We start from the raw sequence: 18,412 nt of genomic DNA on the forward strand, positions 1-18,412 counted from the left end.
TATACATTTGTCCCAACTAGAAGTCTCAAGTAAATTGCAGACTTTCGTGAACTAGATAGAGTGGGAAGGGAATCCATCCTAGAATTTGCTCCTTATCCGCGGTTGTGCACGTTTTTATTGAAGCAGTGGCCGGGAGGCATGCCAAACTAACTACATACATATTAACATATTATGGCGAATACTGCGAAACACGAATGGCAGGCCGAAGCAAAAGAGAAAATAATATGCCCCGGCTATTTTGGTTCATCCTTCAATCGTTATCGTCAAACTCAACTAATGGTAGGCCTAGGACACGCAATTTAAACAGGGTCGGACCAAAGGGAGAGGGATATTAGTTGAGTTGGATTCAGCTGGCTTTTAAGAGGTGGTTGGGTTCGCCGATAAATGATAGATGTTTCCAGTAGAGAAGGACAGAATATTCGGTAAAGGAAACTTCCGATTAGAACGTTCAAGAACTGCTATGAATACGAGCGCATTGTGACGTGGGTATACATATAAAGGCGTTGCAACAGGACACTGTGAGTTCAGCTGTAAACCAGAAAGCTACAAGTGAGTTAGCTGCGAATAAGGAAGTATTGTTTGTTGTACAATAAAGTTAGTTCTACGCTAATGTGAACGCTTTCTATTTAACCATCCAGTGTACGAACCTGAAGGATTTAGGAAATCGGCGAGATTTCCATAATAAAACGTAACAATATGTGTAATGTTGCCATCGCATCGCAAACACTCTCAGAGACTGGTAAGATGGTTAAGAGGTAGAGAGTAGAGGTTGGTAGACGCAAGAGAGATATATAAAGGATAAAAAGAACATCGCCCTGTGGCCTCTAATGTCTCTTCTTCGCGTGGGTGTTGCCCCAAGACAATCTAGCTCTCGAAAGTGTACATTTTTCTGTCTGTCTAGACCACCTATTATTGAGTATTTTTTACACGGTTCGGCCATTACAATGGCATTGAGTTTGAGCCCAAAGTATTTTGGTAGCAGCCAGAAATGGACGAAACATTTTGTTAATCACTTTGGAAAGCGCCCAGTTTTTTTTTCATTTTGAGTGTGAGGCATTCTAATGTACATTTACACACACACGTGCATTGTAGCGCTTAATCGCATTTGAATTCTCAATTGTCGCGCTAACGATAGTCATATGCGACAATTGCTCGTTACTCGCTATCATTAGAGTATGGTTATTATTTTATTTTGTGTGTGCCTTTTTTACATTTGTTATGCTTATTGTTATCGTTTAATTTGCTACTGCTTTTTTGTTGTTGTTGCTGTTGTCCGCTGCGATGACTATTCATTTTGTGATGGTCGTGCTCGACCCACACACGCCCAACATCGCGGACACCAGCAACGCTCAGCCGTCGGGCGACCACCTCCAACAACCGGCCAGTCATATGTCAAGCATGGCACAGCGCTGACGCTTTTTATCGATTTTTACCAGAACATCGACGTAACTCGAGGCAAGGCGCAAACTCGTGCGCGCTCGCTCGCCTAGTGCCCGCTGAAACAATTGCTAGTGCAAACTGTCAGTTGAAATGTCAAAAGTTGCATTCATTTGCGGTTAGATGAGAGCATAGCGAATGATATTTGAGAGCGCAGCAGAACAGCTGTCATTTGTTGTTTGTTTACAATGCAAAAAAAACTTTAGTGCAAAGTGTGTGGTTTACAAGTTACAATTGACTAAATCACAGTTGTTGTTGTTGCCGCGCCTATTGGTGTTTGCTGCTGTATGCGTTGCGTCACACTTGCGTTGCGTGTTGCTGTAGGTTAGTGCTGTCGTTGTAATTATTATTGAGCAGCTTTGTGAAAATCTGACATTTCGCCGGAAAACAAGTAGAGGAAGTGAGTCTGGACAGCGAGCGGCAGCGACCGTGTGCCAAACGAAATGGGAAAAAATGTGAAAACCCAAAAATTTAGCAAAAGAAAATTGTGGAAAAACTTTAGTGAATGTGATTTGCGTGCCTGCCTGGCTGCCTGCCTGTGTGTGTGTGTGTGTGTGCTGATGACTTGGTTGCGGTTCGACCCATTAACGTGTGCAGCCTACATATATGCAGTGGCTGTGAAAGAACCAACAACACTAAAGTATAGCAAAAATATATCAACAAACAAATAATTGTAAGCGATTTGGAACGGAAGTGTCATTTGCAGCCATTAGCAGCCACAAGGCGCTGCTCCATCATCGTCGAGTCACCCAATCACACAAATAGCAAACGCTGGTGCGGCCCAGAAACTAAAGTAAAGCGACTTTGGGCAGAGAGGCGAGGCGCTAAAGGCAAAAAAAAAATACTTAGTAGCTTCAATAATTCAATGAAAATCAAATTAAAGTTAATTGGCAAAGTCACGAGAGCAACGCATTTGCAAGCAAATGTTAAAGGCAGCAGGCAAAACATTAAGCAACAACAACAAAAATAACAACAACAACTGTGTCAAGAATGGCAGTGGCAAAAGCAATTGTAGTTTGTAGCTCAGCAGCAAGCACAGCGTGTGAAAATATGTTGCTCACAAAGCAACAACAACGAACAATAAATAATCACAACTGAATGCCGCACCCAAAAATTTTAACAAATGCTACAAAAAATTTAAAGATATGATAAATAACTAAGTTAATAAAATTGCACAAAAATCAAAGATAAGAAAATCGGGCGGCAGTGAGTGATAAAGGGAATTGAATAAAGTAGATAATTTTACAGCGAAAGTTGGCACAAAATTTAAAAAAAAAAAAGTTAGATAGATTTCTTTATTGAATACTAAGAAAAAGCATAGCATAAAAGCAAAAACAACTACACACATATGCCATTCGAGTTTAACTAAACTCGCGACTAAAACTCCAAGATCAGCAGGCGTCAAGTCGATTTAACACAACAGAATAAAGATTTATCCGAATACAAAGCAACGAAAATACTTGTAAACAAAATCAACAAAAATAGCATCGACTTCGGACATACATACATACATATATGTATATGTGCTTAATCATTTATTAGTAGCGACTGCTTGATTTGCGAAATTATTTCCATAAATAATAATTTCCCTTTGTTGAAATTCACCGAAGTCATAAAATACAGTAAGTGATAAATCATTTCGAACAAATAAAAAACACTTTCTAGTTACTTACAGACATGCATAGTTTTATTGCATTTTTATATCCGGCGCACTTATGCGGAAGGGTATTATTGCTTTGCTCCCTTCAAGAAGGTAAAAGCGACAACAAAAAGCTCTCTTTGTAGTAGATTATAAATAATTTTTCTATACACGATTTGTTCTACATTGGGCATTACAGTCGAACTCGAAAAGAGCGAAATGTTGAAAAGACTTCACTTTGTTGATTATACCTTGGCAACGACCTAAAACAATCGAAATAGATATACATACTTGCAAGCACATCCATTCCAAATGCTCAGAATGTAAAAAAAAAACTAAGGGCGTGTAGTCCCTACGCGAGAAAGAAGTGAAACTTAATCCTGACCTTAGCCATAATTTTCATCGTAATCTTTATCTCTAACGGTTTTTTGGTATGACCTTATAACAATTATGTATATTCAAATAACAAATTGATTACGCTACACGACAAAAAAAAAATCACTAGGAATTAAATAAAAGTTCTCCAAAGTAGAATGGTTTCTCTGGGTCAGACCTAATTTCTGAGATATCGGTGAAAAAATGAAAAAAACCCATAGTTGCGACACATTACATAACTTATGTGCATCGAAAAGTTGTATTTGTCATCCTATCGCTTTCGCATTTAGGAGATTTGTAAAGAAGATCCCAGCAAAAGTTTTTCGCCTTCATACAATCACACAAGTGATTTGGTCACTATAGAAAAAAAAAAACATACAGAAAATTAAGAAAAGTCGACCGTCTTAAAATCAGAAAAAGTTAGCCACCCTACGGAGAACTATATTAGAAAACTGTTAAACCTACTTATAATTTTTAAACTGAGAAAACTATGGGTTTCTTCATATTTTGACGGATATCTCAGAAACTAGATTTGACATAGATAAACCATTACGATATACGCGGAATCAGGAGAAAATTGTACGTTGGAAAAGTTTTGTTTCATTCTTGCTGGTTAAAGTTGATCAAAAATTGTTGAGTAGTCTTATTATTCATTAAAATCGGCATCAAGCTCAATAAAATTGTTGTATTTTATCTTTGTCTTTGTCCTAACATATATCTTAGTTGTAAGACATGCAGAATCCGCAAAATGTGTCCGGAAGCATTGTCCGAAATTATAACTTAAAAAAGTTGTATTATATGGCAATTGAGAAGTGCATATGCAAATATTTCATAAAGGAAATTTTTCTACATACAGCAGTGCATAGCAAGCATTTAGGCGCTGGGTGTTAGTAGTCGCGCCTAAAACACATTTCTAATAGACACTAGCAGATAGAAGAAGAATTATGCTCGCAAGCAGTGAAATAAAGAAGGATTTAGAATGCTTGGCGCGATGTTATGACGTTTCTGACCCACCTTCGCTGGGATTGGATGTGGGGTTTTTGCGAGCTCTATGTTGGGGGCGAAAATTTTGCCCCTTTCGCATCTAAAATATGGTTTTGATTTGATTATTTAATCTAAAATTTAGATTCTAGATGTGTCTCTTGAGACAGCTGCTTACATACTTACGCATACCGTAATACGCACTTTGTGTTTACTTAGCCAGGAAAACCAATTAACTGGGGCTCTCCCAGTAGATAAGTTCGCTTTTCAACCAATGATAAGCGTGAAATCCATTCAAGCGAAGGGCGATGCTGTGCATACTGATTGAGTTTCTTTATTAATATTTTTTTTTTTACTTTTGCATTTAATAAGTCACATCACATTCACACATACACACATATGTAAATAAATATCAGTTATGCGAAGTACATATTTATCACAGAGCTTTCGCAATGTTTTTTTTGCAATTTTTACGGGTACTTTTTTAAGCTTAATGCATACACGATTTATTTATTAGTCATTATGACCTAGAACGAAAAAATTACCATATTTAAATGTGTGGTTTAGTTAAAATATAATTGTTTATTTTAAAGTTATTCGTCATCTTTGCATAAAAAATGTCATCAACTTTGATTGTATCAAGAAGATCGTTGAGTTAAGGAATAATCTTTTAGTATGAATTTTTAGAGTGTGTATATCCTCTTTTTGTTAGATACCTTTTTCATGTGCATACCAAAATTCATGCATACATACAATGTACATTGGACCGTACCACCTTAGGTTTGGTTAGTTTATAATTGTTTCCCCAGACAAGGGACACACTTGGTTCTTTTTTATATCACGAATGCTGGGAGCCGAAAACGAGGTCACTAATTTCAATGACTGGGAGCTCCTCAGGGTTACTCAGCCAAAATGTTTTCTTCCTAGCCTCGCGAAGGATGGACAGTCTACAGATACAAAAGGGATCAGTTGAGATTCCTAACTTTACCGCGTGAATACCAATCGCACAATGGCCTGCCGAGACCACCACCAATAGAAAGGAGCTCTTTTGACCTCTCAGATCCATCCCAGGTTAGAAGAATCTTGCAGGCGAGGCCCAACCGTCCAAGAGTAACCCGCAGAGAGAAAAGACGCTGTTTCATACCGGTGATAACGTTTCAAGGGTGCATTTCCTTGCCAAGTCATACTCTACAAAGTTTCCCTGGCAGCCTGATTAGGATGACGCGGTTGACAGAGTAGTGAGACTTTCCGACTTCGTATAAAGCCTTGATAATCGCCTAGCTATCATATTATATGCTAACCTCCTAAACTGACGTCACGATCGTCAGCAGTGAGTTTTCGCCTCTAAGACTATACAGAAGTTTTCATGGAGAGCTGCCGGCAAAATATAGCTCAACCAACCCTTTCTCCAAATTTTGATCAGTCCGCAAGGAAGTTCACCACTCCTTTCTTTCCTTAGCCCCGCCCCACCAAGTCCTCTCGAGGAAGGCCCCTACTGCATACTCTTAATGGGTCAAGGCTTCCTCTATCCAGTTTACTAATGTGAGTAGGGCGGTAGCCAACGACTTTATTTTGCAGTAAGCATCTTGAGCTCTGAAAAGACGGTCGCAAGGAATCCCGTCAATTAAAAACGAAGACAAACTCATAGGCCTACAGGCATGCTTAGTAGAAGCATGAAGCATGAAGCATGAGAGCCCTCCAAGCCTTGAGGATGTACCTTGTCCTCAGGCAGTTCACTTAAATAAGAGCCAGCCGATTGCACGACACCTTCACAGCCTTTTGGTGCTGAGCAGGTATAAAGCCATCGGATCCCGGCGTCTTGAATGAAGGGTTTAAACTAGGTCATCGTCCAGGCCATGTAACGATCGTCCACAAGGTCGGAGAGGGAGGTAAAACTCCTGTGCGTTGTTCCTGCGGAGATTTATCCTGGGGCATTGTTGCAAGGAAATTAGCATTAAGCAAAAGTCTTAGCGACTCCTTACTGCTCATTGTCCCGTCTGCCTCGTCTCTGAAGTAACTCAAGGGAACAGGATCCTTCGCCAATATTCGCCTAAATTTGGCTGATTCATGACACCCTCCCACGCTTAGGCATAAGAATTTCCACGACTCCGTTTTCATTTATTAATTTTTATTTGCGTTGTAAAAATACATTTTTTTTTTGTTGACACTACATACTTATGTACTACTATATATTTAGACAGTTTCACAAGGAACCCTATTTTATACCAAATAAGAAAACTGGAAATGATTACACATTTTTTCTGAATAAAGCTTAACGGAGAAAACCGCTCACTAAGTCTGTTTCTATTCAGAGGCAAAAGTAACACTTACGCGGATTTGCTTTAAATTACACTTTAACTTTAACTTTAATATTAAAAATTGTGAAGCCTCGCTTTGCCAGCGCTGACTTTTGCTGATAACAAGTGCTATTTATGTCTCAAGAGGACTGCAAACTTATTTTGAAAATGTACAATTTCCACTTTAAGATTTTAATTATCCACTCAAATACTCATAAAAAACTTATAAGCTCAAACATTGTAAGCAATCGACTCATCAAAAATATCTCCAAGAATCATTCATTAACCAACATTGGCTCTGCAAATGCTTTCGATATCACTTAACTTCGAACTTAAGTAGAAAATTAATACGATTAAACAATGCTGCTGTAATTGACTTGTAATTCTTTTGGATTCTCTTCTCTTTCAATTGTACGCACAAAATTGTAGACTCGCTCAAGCGCAACACCTCCAGCCAAGACAATGGGTAACACGCAAACGAACCACCACACCGCAGTCAACGAGCCACAAACGCCAACGAATGGCGCTGGCGCTGGTGCAGGTGCCGGTGCTGGTGGGGGGGGTAGCGGTAGCGGCACATTGAAAAGTCGGCGCGGCAGCCGAGTGAAAGTTTTTGCACGCTTCGGCCAAAGGAAACAATCGCAGCTGCCAGCGTCCGCGACGAAGGAGGCCACCGCCACCACCACCGCCACTGTGGCCACACCTACATCGACTTCCGCTTACGATGACTCCATCGAGGAGGAGGAGCTGATGCTACGCCAAAGTCATGCGGCTGTGATAAGGCAATTGGAAGATGAACAAATGGATTTCCGTAAGTTTGTGCTTTTCATTCTACAATTTTCATTGTTTTTCAGTTTGTTGTTTTCGATTGCAATATTCTTGTTGTTGGTGTACATATTAAAAACTTCCTCCTTTAGTCCTCCTACTTCTATGCTTACAAAACAGTTACTCAATTTACTTACTGTGCCGTCATTGATTGTTGTTGTCGTTCTTATTCTTGTTCTTATTCTAGTTCTTGTTCTTGTTCTCTTACTTGCTAGTCAAATGCATACTTTTTCTGCTGTTTCTATTTTTTTTTGTTGCGAATTGGATATTCTATTATATTACTATGTATTTGTATGTATTGGAAATGAAAAGGAATTAAAATTTGTAGTACTAAATATTTGTTGAATTTGGCGGCTTGTTCATTTACTGCAATTCCTTTTTAATTTATTTAGTTTTTGTTTTGTTTTTTCTTTTAACTTTTAAGCCAATTTAATCGACCTTTTGATTGCCTTTTAAAAAGTTTTTAGCTTCACTTTTATTGCTAAAATTTTCAACCTTAAAATTGCTGCCCAAACCCATGCCCCAACTGTTGTTGTAGTAGTTTCCGCGTAGTGAGAGGTACTGAAATTGGCAAAACATTTTAAACTTTGCAGGCGTTTATATCAGCAATCGTAGACCAGTGCACCAATATCCATATTGCTTACGATTTTATATTAACGCCCTTCCGCTTTCGCGTTGCATATTTTTAGGCCCATATGTCATTCATTCAGAGATTTTTAGCGATAGAAATTTAGCGCAACGATTTCTAGAATCCCACTGCTGATGTGACTTCACTTGATAAACAGAATTTGCCTAAATTTGGTTGGTTAACAATCAAAGATTTTAAAATGCAGCTGACTGAGTTCCAGTGTAATTTAATACAGACTTAAAACTTTGTCGAAACAAATGAAAGAGTTGGAATTGATCGAATTAGAAAGATCAGCAGCCAATTGGGCCAAATATGCGAATACTAAAATTTTAGAAACAATTTGACAATATGTATTTTCCTCTACCTTGTACATGTGAGTCCTAAACACTTACCACGAAAGGTACACAGACGCTTAATTCGTTCTTTTAAAATTTTTTGTACGATTTTTGTGTCATTTAATGTCTCCAAGACCGGTGATAAGTGATTGAATATTTCTTTGGAAGTAATGGCACGTATACATATGTATGTACATGATTCAATAATAAACTGACAGTTGTCTCTCTCGCACCGCTCCCTTAGCAGTGGCACCGTGTTGCTTCTTTGCAAATTAACATGGAAACAGTGTAGCTTTGGTGTGAAATAAAAGTATAAGCTTTTGTGCAATATGTTTATTTGTATATGCATATGAAGCATATTTAACTGATGAAAACCTAAGCATTGGATGTTTACATCAATCTCATAGTAGTCTTATTTTAATTTTGAGTCATTTTGCAGTTTTTATACGGCTAAATAGCATATAAATTACGTAATTCACGTAGATATATCAATATTACGTTCAACATTTCGTTTAAAATGCCACATTTCCTGCAAATGCATTAGAATTTACGAAAGGAATTTCACTACTAATTGCCTACTTTGCGTACTTTTCTACTACCATTTTCGAAACAAGGGATTGCATTCTTGCCCTTTCTCTGTCCTTCGTAAATGCAACCTTTTGTAAGGGAGTGTTAAACCGCAGCTGTCAATAATTATCTAACCTTGTATTATTGAATGATGTGTATGTATGTATAAAGGTTCGCGGCCCTGAACCAGATTGGAGATTTGTGTGTACGCCGCTATAACTTATAAGGCCAATCTTGCTTATGGTACAATGACTAATCGTGTTTTCGTTTGTACTAAAACTTTCGGTTTTTGGCTGTCCCTTTCTCGTGTCATGTTAGTTTGAAAGGAAAAAAATGCAAACTGGTGAGAAAATTCCGTTTTCGTTTCTTAAAATGTCATAGCCTAATAAGGCCAAAACTTAATCAGGGGAGGTGGCTGCCCTGAAAATGAGATGGTTGCTTAAGACGACAATATGATAACGATTTTCACGAAAAATTACTTAAACTGGTACTTATTGCAACTACTTATTTAGGCATTTAATAACACAAATATTAATGACAAAATTGGGCATTAAAAAATACCTGTATAATTTCGTTAAGAAAAATTCTCATTAAAATCAAGTTAATTTCCAGTGTATTTAACAAGGCGTCAAAAATCGTGTTTTTGAAAAAATGTAAATTTTATGGTTAGAAAATATATCTACAGATTACCTGTTATTAAACCCAGATCGTGGCTTAAAAATACAGGTGCACTACCCATGGACGGCGGTGTAAAGATGGGAGCCGACTCCTAGGAGTAGTGTCGCTTAGTCGTTGCGGCTGCGCACTTTTAGGTATCCATAGGTTCTGTAGGAAACTGGAATGGATGGAATAGCGCCATCAGGAAAATAGGGCAGTGATTTAATATGCCAGCTATGTACTGAATTGAGAAATAATTTTGAAAAAGCCCCGGGAGAAGAGCATCGACACACACCAGCTATGGAAATGCCAATTTGAAAGCCACTTTATACAGCGCGAAAAGGGGTTGCCTCTTCGTGGCGATGTCTAAAATTGGAATATCCGCGTACCAATAAGGCTGTCTAAAATGGAGTTGAGCAGTTTCCTCTCGTCTTGCTCTTCTCTTTGGGGTTCCTTATGTCAATTTAAAGTGATTATCATCCTCCTAACACACAAACCATCATTAAGTAAAATTCTAAACAAAATTCTATAAAGTCTAAAAGTTTAAATGGATTTACATAAGCAAATGCATACGTATGTACATCCGTAACCACGCAAACACTGACTATGCCATACATATGCATTCACAACGAAATCGAATTTTATTCATCGTCAACAAAGAAGCTGCTCTTTGAATTTGCATTCTTTTCTTACAGAATTAATTTGTATGCCATTATATTTGACGAAGTTTTTTGCTGCATAAATCCGAACACATAAATACAAAAGCAACAAAATTCATAATTCATAAGTTCATAATACAGTGAATGGAATTGAATATTTTTGTTAAGCCTTTCACACAGCGCAAGTGTGTAGTCTGCTTTTAGGCGTTCGTGCATGCGGCCAACAAGTACCACAGCCAGCTTTGGCCGTTGCACATAACTTTTTCGCGGCAAATGGAATAAAGCTTTTTATTTACAACAATCCGTTTCCCCTGTCCGTCACACTCTTCAGATTATCTAAGCTCAACAGCATCAGCGGTGCCACGTCACATCACAGGTCTCGTTCGCATCAACACCGTTGTGGCTTACGCAATAAATCCGACTGCTAAGGGAGTGATATGGTGTACTCATGTATGTATGTATGTTTGTTTGTTTGTATTCTGTGACATTGCTTACTATTTCGTTACGACTGCTGGGTGTTGCTTGTCACGCGGCGGCGGCCAAAAGTCAAATTCAAAATCAAATTTCGTACGCTTCAAATATTTTTAACCAATTTTTCCATACTTTCACAATCCAATTCAATTTTTTTCTATTTCACCGCTACATATCCAATGACAGCACACCACCCAACTACGATTCCAATCGCGTTTTACTCTTTGCTGTGGTGATGCGGCCATGTGTGGGCGAGTTGAGTGCTGTACGTTGCGCTCTGGGGAGTTTTGTTGCTGAAACGTGGTCAATTAAGTTTGCAACGTAATAATTCCATGAAGCGCATCTATGCATTACCGCTGCTATCTTAGTACCGCTGCTATGCATTGTATGTGAATATTTGTGTGTGTGTGTGTGTGGCACCTACACATAGATAATTGAATATTTGTGTGTGTGTATGCATGAACATTTACATACATTTGGCATACTTATCTTCTACAGAACGCTGCTGAACTACCAAATTATGTAGTCGTTGCATTGCCGGTGCATCACAAATTCCCAAACACCTACACAGACACGCACACATGCACATGCACATGCATTTGCTCGTGCGCTCGCGAATACCCGAATTAATGCTTGTTTCGCTCATTGACAGCACTCATGTGGTGCTATGCTATAGGCGCTTTGCTATGCATTTTCATGTTATGTTACATACATACACTTATCCGAATGCAACAAGGGAAATCGCATCGAAATTTCCGCATATTAAAATGCACAGTTATAGGAGCAAAATTGAATAAGCGTATCGCACTTTGAGTTGGAATCTAATACGCGAATACTGCGTAGTTATAAGCGAAAATGTCATTTGAATATCCGAATTCTAAATGAGCACGAATTTTAATGGAAATAGAATTATCGAAATCATGTCAAAATCGAGGAACTGGATTTTCAACATCGCATTTTAGCGACAAATGCAACTTTAGAAGATATGACGCAGTGTACTGCATGAAGGTTGAAGAGAAAATTTGTTGTAAAAATGAGCGATCACTAAAAATAAAGGAATTTGCATTAATAGCATTGCTGGACATAGCAGCCGGGCTTTCAACAATGTCTTCGCCTATACGAGTACCTCGTCTCAGACGCACCTGCGGATGGCTAAAACTCTGGTCCTGACCAATTGCCCACCAGCAGGGTGGTGAGCTCGAAACTGGAGGGGCAGATGACTGGCTGGTCTATCAAAGGGGCGCTCCGCATGGGGTATTCTCACTTCACTCCTATGGGTAGTGACGGTCAACCAACTGCTGCGGCACATGGCGGTGAATGGATATGAGGTCCTCACATACATACATAAGTCTATGTTGTTGCGGTTATCATAGAGGAAACATTTCCTCAAACTTTGTGCGATCTCATCCAAGCTACTCTTAATTCGCTAGTTACTTGGACCAGCTAAAACTGAAAACTTTTTACGAGACAGTATAAAGTACCGGCTCTTACACCTTCAAAACTCTCAAGCATGAAATTTAGACGTACTGCCAAATATCTTGGAGTAATTCTCGAGAGTAAGCTGCTCTAGAAGGACAACAGAATGGAATGCATCAAGAAAGCCACCACAGCGCTCTTTGCCTGTAAAAAGGCGATCAGCGTATCGTGAGGCTTCTCACCCAGGATAGTTCTCTGGATCTACGAAGCCATTATTCGTCCGATTTTACTTTACAGATCCCTAGTCTGGTCGCCTACCCCTAGCAAGGCAACAACGCTTAAACAAGTTCTAAGTGTACAAAGATTTGCGGAGCTATGCACCAGCGGAGCTCTATCATGTACCCCCACCGAAGCTCTGAACGCGATTTTTCATCTATCCACGCCTGACGCAATTGTTCATGAAATAGCCGTTATTGCAGCCTTAAGACTCAGAGAGGCCGGTGCCTGGAATCATGGTACATCCGGACACCCGAAAATGACGATGGCGTCCATACCGGTGTATACTGGCACCTATCAAGAAGATCCAAACAGAAAAGACAAGTATTCATCTTCTCTGAGAGTCAAGCAGCCCTGAAATCTCTAGACTCATACGGAATCCGCAGATCTCTAAACGAGGTGGCCCGGCTTCAAAGAATACAACTCATGTGTGTGCCTGATCCCTAGTATGCGTCGTAACGCCATAGGGTAATGCATATGGTATCACAACGGGTCTGCTCTTGGTTGTAAGGGAAGTCACCCTCTCTAGCCATCTCAACCTAGCCAAACTTTATCTGTTGATAATTTTATTTTATTGGATTTAGAAAACTTTAGTATTCGAAAATAACTAAATGAATCTTCAGATACTCTAAATTATGCAGGTATGCAGTGGAAAGTTCGCAATCGATCCCTTTGTCTTTAGTACAACTAATGTTTCTTCAAAGATTCCCGCCAAGGGAGTCGTTCTTATTTCCCCTTGTTGGATCTTAGTACGATACGGTCTTCTTCATCTGTTCTGAAATAATTGAGTCCGCTGCCCTTGGCTATGTATATCGTGTAGCTAAATGAAAGTTCGGGAATGCGATAAAGGAATCTACACGTAATTAAAGGATGGTACTGAGGGGTTGAACCTGAAGAAAACCTTCAGAACCTGAAGCTAGAATTAGGATGTCGGTTGCAATGGGAGAGTAGCCCAGCATATTTCAGGCGGAAGTTTATGTATGAAGAAAAAACCTGCGCAGAAAGTAAAAAAAAATTGTCGCCATCAGAAGTCAGCCTCAATTCCAATTGTATGTGAACTGGCAATAGGTCTTAATATAAGCAGAGAGATCAGAGAGGCAAGAGGATCAATGAGATAACAGCGCTGGTTGTGCTCAAGTTGAGGGATATTGCTTAAGGGACTCCAGTTTCTTATCCATCTTCCAAAAATAAATTAAAAATGGTCCAAAGATTTTTAAAGGGAAGTGTAGACTAAAGGATCATCTACATAGACTATACGATCGAACGATGTTTGGCGGTTCTGCTACTCGAACAAAGAAACACCACATCTTCTAGCGGCGATAGTTTTGACTGAAGTGTTGAGAAGAGCAGAGGATACAATAGATACTTAGTGCACAGTCTCATTTAATATCTACCAATGTATTCCCAAAAGCTAGATTTGGTTTCAGAGCTGATTTGTCGAAATGTTCTCCAATACATCCAGAAGATATTGTAATTCATATACTAAATATAGATAACTCATGCACATTTACATACATACATGTACATATTTAGTAAATGTTTTTTAATAGTTCGAAGCAATCGAAATGTACAGCTTTATACCAACTAGTGGTTTCTTAGACATTTGAATACTTCTGTAAATCTTACTATTTATAACTAATCTTATGTTAACTATTTTGAATTCCTCGCATGCAGTTACATACATATTTGGAGTTTTTATACCTGTTTACGAGTTAACGTTGCGTTTTAAAATGTAAGGCGTTATTCATTTTTAAACTAGAATTAGATTGTCTTTTGATTATTTATTTATAACGAATAGTAAATTGGTAATTTTTAATAAATTGCAAATTGTGCAGGAAAAAGTCAAAAACCACAATCGGCAAAGAAAAAGCTAACAAAATTCTTCAGCAGAAAAGTTGATGATGAGACAGAAGATTACGCGACAACAGAAGGTAACAAAAAGAGCACAGCTGCCAGACAAAAGCGTCCCGCACCGCAGCCACCTGAAACAAAAGAAAGTGCGACTCGCTCACAAAAAGCGATAACAACGCAATGCGAACAACAAATAAAAGAATTAACGACATCAGCAACAACAAAGAGGCTAAAGTCATCAACAGATTTTGAATACACAGCACCCACAACGGGGGCAACAAACGACAAACAAACACCAAAGCAAGAGCACGAAGATCACCGTGAATTCATTGAGCATCTCTTTGCAGCGGTCACCACAAATAGCGGCAGCGAAGCAATTGGAACCACAACCACAGCACCCGATGCTGGCAGCACAACAGACGATGAGCGGGAATGGTTGGACTATGACGACGACGATGGAGCGGGTAGAGGCAGAGAGATTGAAGCTACAACAGTACAGCAGATGGCGGTTGGAAGAAGCAAGCAAGCAAAACAAATAGGAAAAAATACCAAAAAACTGTTGGAAGAATCAACAGTTGGAACCATTGCGGTGGAGGGAAGTGGTCATAGTATTCCAGCGTTGTCAACAACTACAGACGCCAACAACAAAGAAGGCGACGATGCTACTAAGTGGAATGTCAACACAAAGCGAAACGGTAGAGTACATACACGAAAGTGTTGGTAAAAGGGCAGTAATCACAACAAAAAAACACACGACGAATTGCCTGTGGGGGAAGCGATAAAAGCGTATAGTGTTGAGCGTGGTTTGATGAGCGTAATGTACTTAGTACAAAAGAGAGGCTCAATCGCTGTGCTAGGTGGAGAGTTTGTTGTCAGTGTTGGCTAATTGTGGTAGAGTGTAGAGTTGTGTGTCAAAGTGCATATGTTTTGTTTATAAATGAAAGGATAAAAATGATAAAAAACCGTAATCGTAAAAAAGCTTTATTTTTGTTATTGCTTTCAGGTTTTGTTTTTATTCCACTTCTGAAGAATGTCAAAAACCAAAAACAATGTGTTACGCTCTCTCGCCGGAGATTTTTATGTTTACTTGTTTTCAAGTATATCAGTGAACTCTGTTTTTTGTAAGGGCAGGGTTTACAATGCCGGGTTAGGATTCATAATTACTCTGTTTGGAGAATAGTTTCGCGTTTCTTGATCCCAACTTTGAATATAACTGAAACTTCCCTCCAAGCTGATATGCAAACAATAGGGAATTCATAAAAAAACACCGCCAGCTATGTTTTTTCAAAATTTTTTGTTTAATGCATCTGGAAAATTTTGAAAAACTTCACGTTTTTTTCGCGGTTAGAGCTTCTTAGATTTTAGGCTTCATATCAAACAAAAAAATCCACTATCGAAAATGGCCCAGAGTAAGAACTAAGTTCAACGTTGAAGAACAATGAATAAAATCAGCAAACAACGGCTGACCTCTAACTGCAAGAGTGACCTTTATTGTTCTACTTTAAATACATATACAAACACATACCGAAGTACTACATATCAAAATACAAATATGCGCGCATTTGTTTGATTAGCTTTTCCCAAGGGCCTTCACGCTTCATACGTGGCTTTCCGTTTCACACCTATCGCACGCAACTATTAATTTATTTAATTTTCAATAAAATTTAAACACACCTTAGAGCGCACATAAAACCCACCTAAACTCAGCCCGTACTCGCTTCAAACCCAACTCTCCAATAAGCTAAGGCAGCCAAGTGAACAACACTGACGACGACGACGCTCCAACAAAAGCGCCAGAGCACCCGGCCGACAAGCCGCCGCTTCAGCTCTTTTTTTACCGCTGCGTTTTTCTGTGCTCTGTTTTTTACTTGCTTTCTTTCTTTGCTCGCTGGCAGACAGCGAGCGTACACAACAGCTCCAACTGAAGCTCCAGCCAGAGTTCTATGTACTACCAATTTACAAAACACACAAACCAATTTCCAGTGTGACTTCAGTAATGCTTTACATTTCACAGGCAGCGGATCGGCGACACACGAAAAACAACGGGTTGCAACGTCAAAAAGTTTTAGTAGCAGTGATGGCGATGCGGTGCAATCGATTAGTGTTGTTGTTGCTGATAGTTGTGGTATAGCAAAGCCACAAAGGTACACAAATCAAAGGCAAAGTCGTGGTGGTGAAATCACTAATGAACCAGCAGTGGATCAGTGCGTGGACAGTGAAAAATTTGAATTGGCTGAAAAATCGAAAAATTTCGAGAAAAGTGTAGAGAATGAGAAAAAACTTGGCCACCACCGCAGGTTGGTTGTGCAAACAGAATCGTGGAAAACGGCGAACGCCATAAAACGTGTTGAGGTTCAATATCGAGAACAAGCGACGAAAAAGCAGGAGGAAAGTGAACACGGAAAGACGGTGGGAGCAGAAAGTGCAATTGCATGCAAAGAAGCCACAGGTGGGGGCAAAATTAAAGAACAAAAAACAAAAACAAGCTGGTAGTGAAACAAGCAACTTAAAAGCTATTCATAGTGTTTAAATTATTAGCAGAGCTTGCATTATTTATTAAAAAAAAAAATACATATTTTTTCATAACAAAACTAGAGTAGTAGATATTTTAATGCACTGCATACGTATGTATGTATGTATGTATTTACATTTTATATACATACTTACATTTCAAATATTTACATACATACATATGTGCATACATATATATAGGCACATACAAACTGTTTAGAAATCATTTCATTTTCGAGATAAATGTTGCAAAGTTAATGGAGCAGAATCAAACCGAAATTGGAAATAATAAAGTCAAGCTAATTTTTAAAATAAAACAAAAAATATTTAAACAGCTAAAATAAATATTTAAATAATAATAACAATATTAAAATTGATAATAAAATAAATATGCAAGTAAATTAAACTGAACAAAATTAAATAAACTGCATATGTATATGTATATTTTAAAACCCAAAGGCTAATAAAAATAAATAAAATAACAAAAAAAAATCAATACATTAAACTAAAATATAATAAAAGTTAAAAAAAACATAAGAAAAAACAAATCGTATAAAATAAAACAATTAGTAAAAACAAATTAAACTGCATAAAAAAAATCAATAAAACAAAATTAAAACAATTTAGTTGGGGCAAATAAAGGAAAATGAAATAAAATTAAATTTAATTAAATTAAATTTAATTAAACCAAATAGTAATTTAAATTTAATTTAATTTAATTACACTACATTAAATTAAACAAAATAAAAATAAATGTTATACTAATATAAAATTTAAATTAAAATCAACTAAAAATAAATAAATAAGCGTTATGCTGGGATAAAGATGAAAATATATAAATACAATTAAAAACTAATTAAACATAAAATACATAAAACATATTAAATTGTAAAAAAAAACTAAAATATTAAATACAAAATCATAAGAAAAAATTAAATAAATTAAATTAAAACAAAAAATGTATTAATACAAACAGTCTACTTTATTTTTAATTAAACGAAAAAGTATGAAATAATTTTTAAAATACATGAAATTAAAAATGGTATTAAATTAAAAATTAAGTATGTTAAAAAAATAATATAAAAATTAAATAAAAATAAAAGTAAAGCAAAAAAATAACAAAAATTAAATCTAAAATATTTAACTAATTAACATAGTTAAAATATACGAAGAATGTAAAAAAAGAATTAACAAAATAATGTGAAAAGAGATAAGAAAAAAGCAAATAAACCCAATGAAAAACATTATAGAAATTAAACAAAATTGTACTTAATTATTGCAAATTTATTAAAAATTAAAATGAATACAAATAGTTTCAATTAAAATTTTAATAATTTATTTTTTTTTTTAAGAAATTAAGGCAATTCATCTACATATATGAGTGAATGGCTCGTGACCACGTAAACCTCGTAAACTTATGTATGTACATATGTAATTTTGCAGGTAGAAAACGAGTTTATTTACGAAGTTTTACGCGGCCTTTACAC

At 37.4% G+C, this 18,412-nt stretch overlaps 1 protein-coding gene across 6 annotated transcripts in view; it reads left to right on the forward strand.

Annotated features, from left to right (window-relative positions):
• Positions 1-1,715: 1,715 nt before the first annotated feature.
• Positions 1,716-18,412, forward strand: part of LOC118741290 (protein cappuccino-like) — a 56,346-nt gene continuing 39,649 nt past the window's right edge. Inside the window, exons 1-4 of one of the 6 annotated variants that reach the window (XM_036473210.1) lie at positions 1,716-3,059; positions 7,159-7,540; positions 14,399-15,109; positions 16,429-16,863. In XM_036473210.1, the coding sequence (XP_036329103.1) occupies positions 7,192-7,540; positions 14,399-15,109; positions 16,429-16,863 (1,495 nt within the window). In that variant the 5' untranslated portion in view covers positions 1,716-3,059; positions 7,159-7,191. The remainder of the gene's footprint in view (positions 3,060-7,158; positions 7,541-14,398; positions 15,110-16,428; positions 16,864-18,412) is intronic. The other 5 variants (XM_036473211.1, XM_036473212.1, XM_036473213.1 and 2 more) reach the window with 5 other exon arrangements.

This window comes from Rhagoletis pomonella, unplaced genomic scaffold, assembly GCF_013731165.1.
Source record: "Rhagoletis pomonella isolate Grant_MI unplaced genomic scaffold, Rhpom_1.0 Rhpom_scaffold_00006, whole genome shotgun sequence".
NCBI lineage: Eukaryota > Metazoa > Arthropoda > Insecta > Diptera > Tephritidae > Rhagoletis > Rhagoletis pomonella.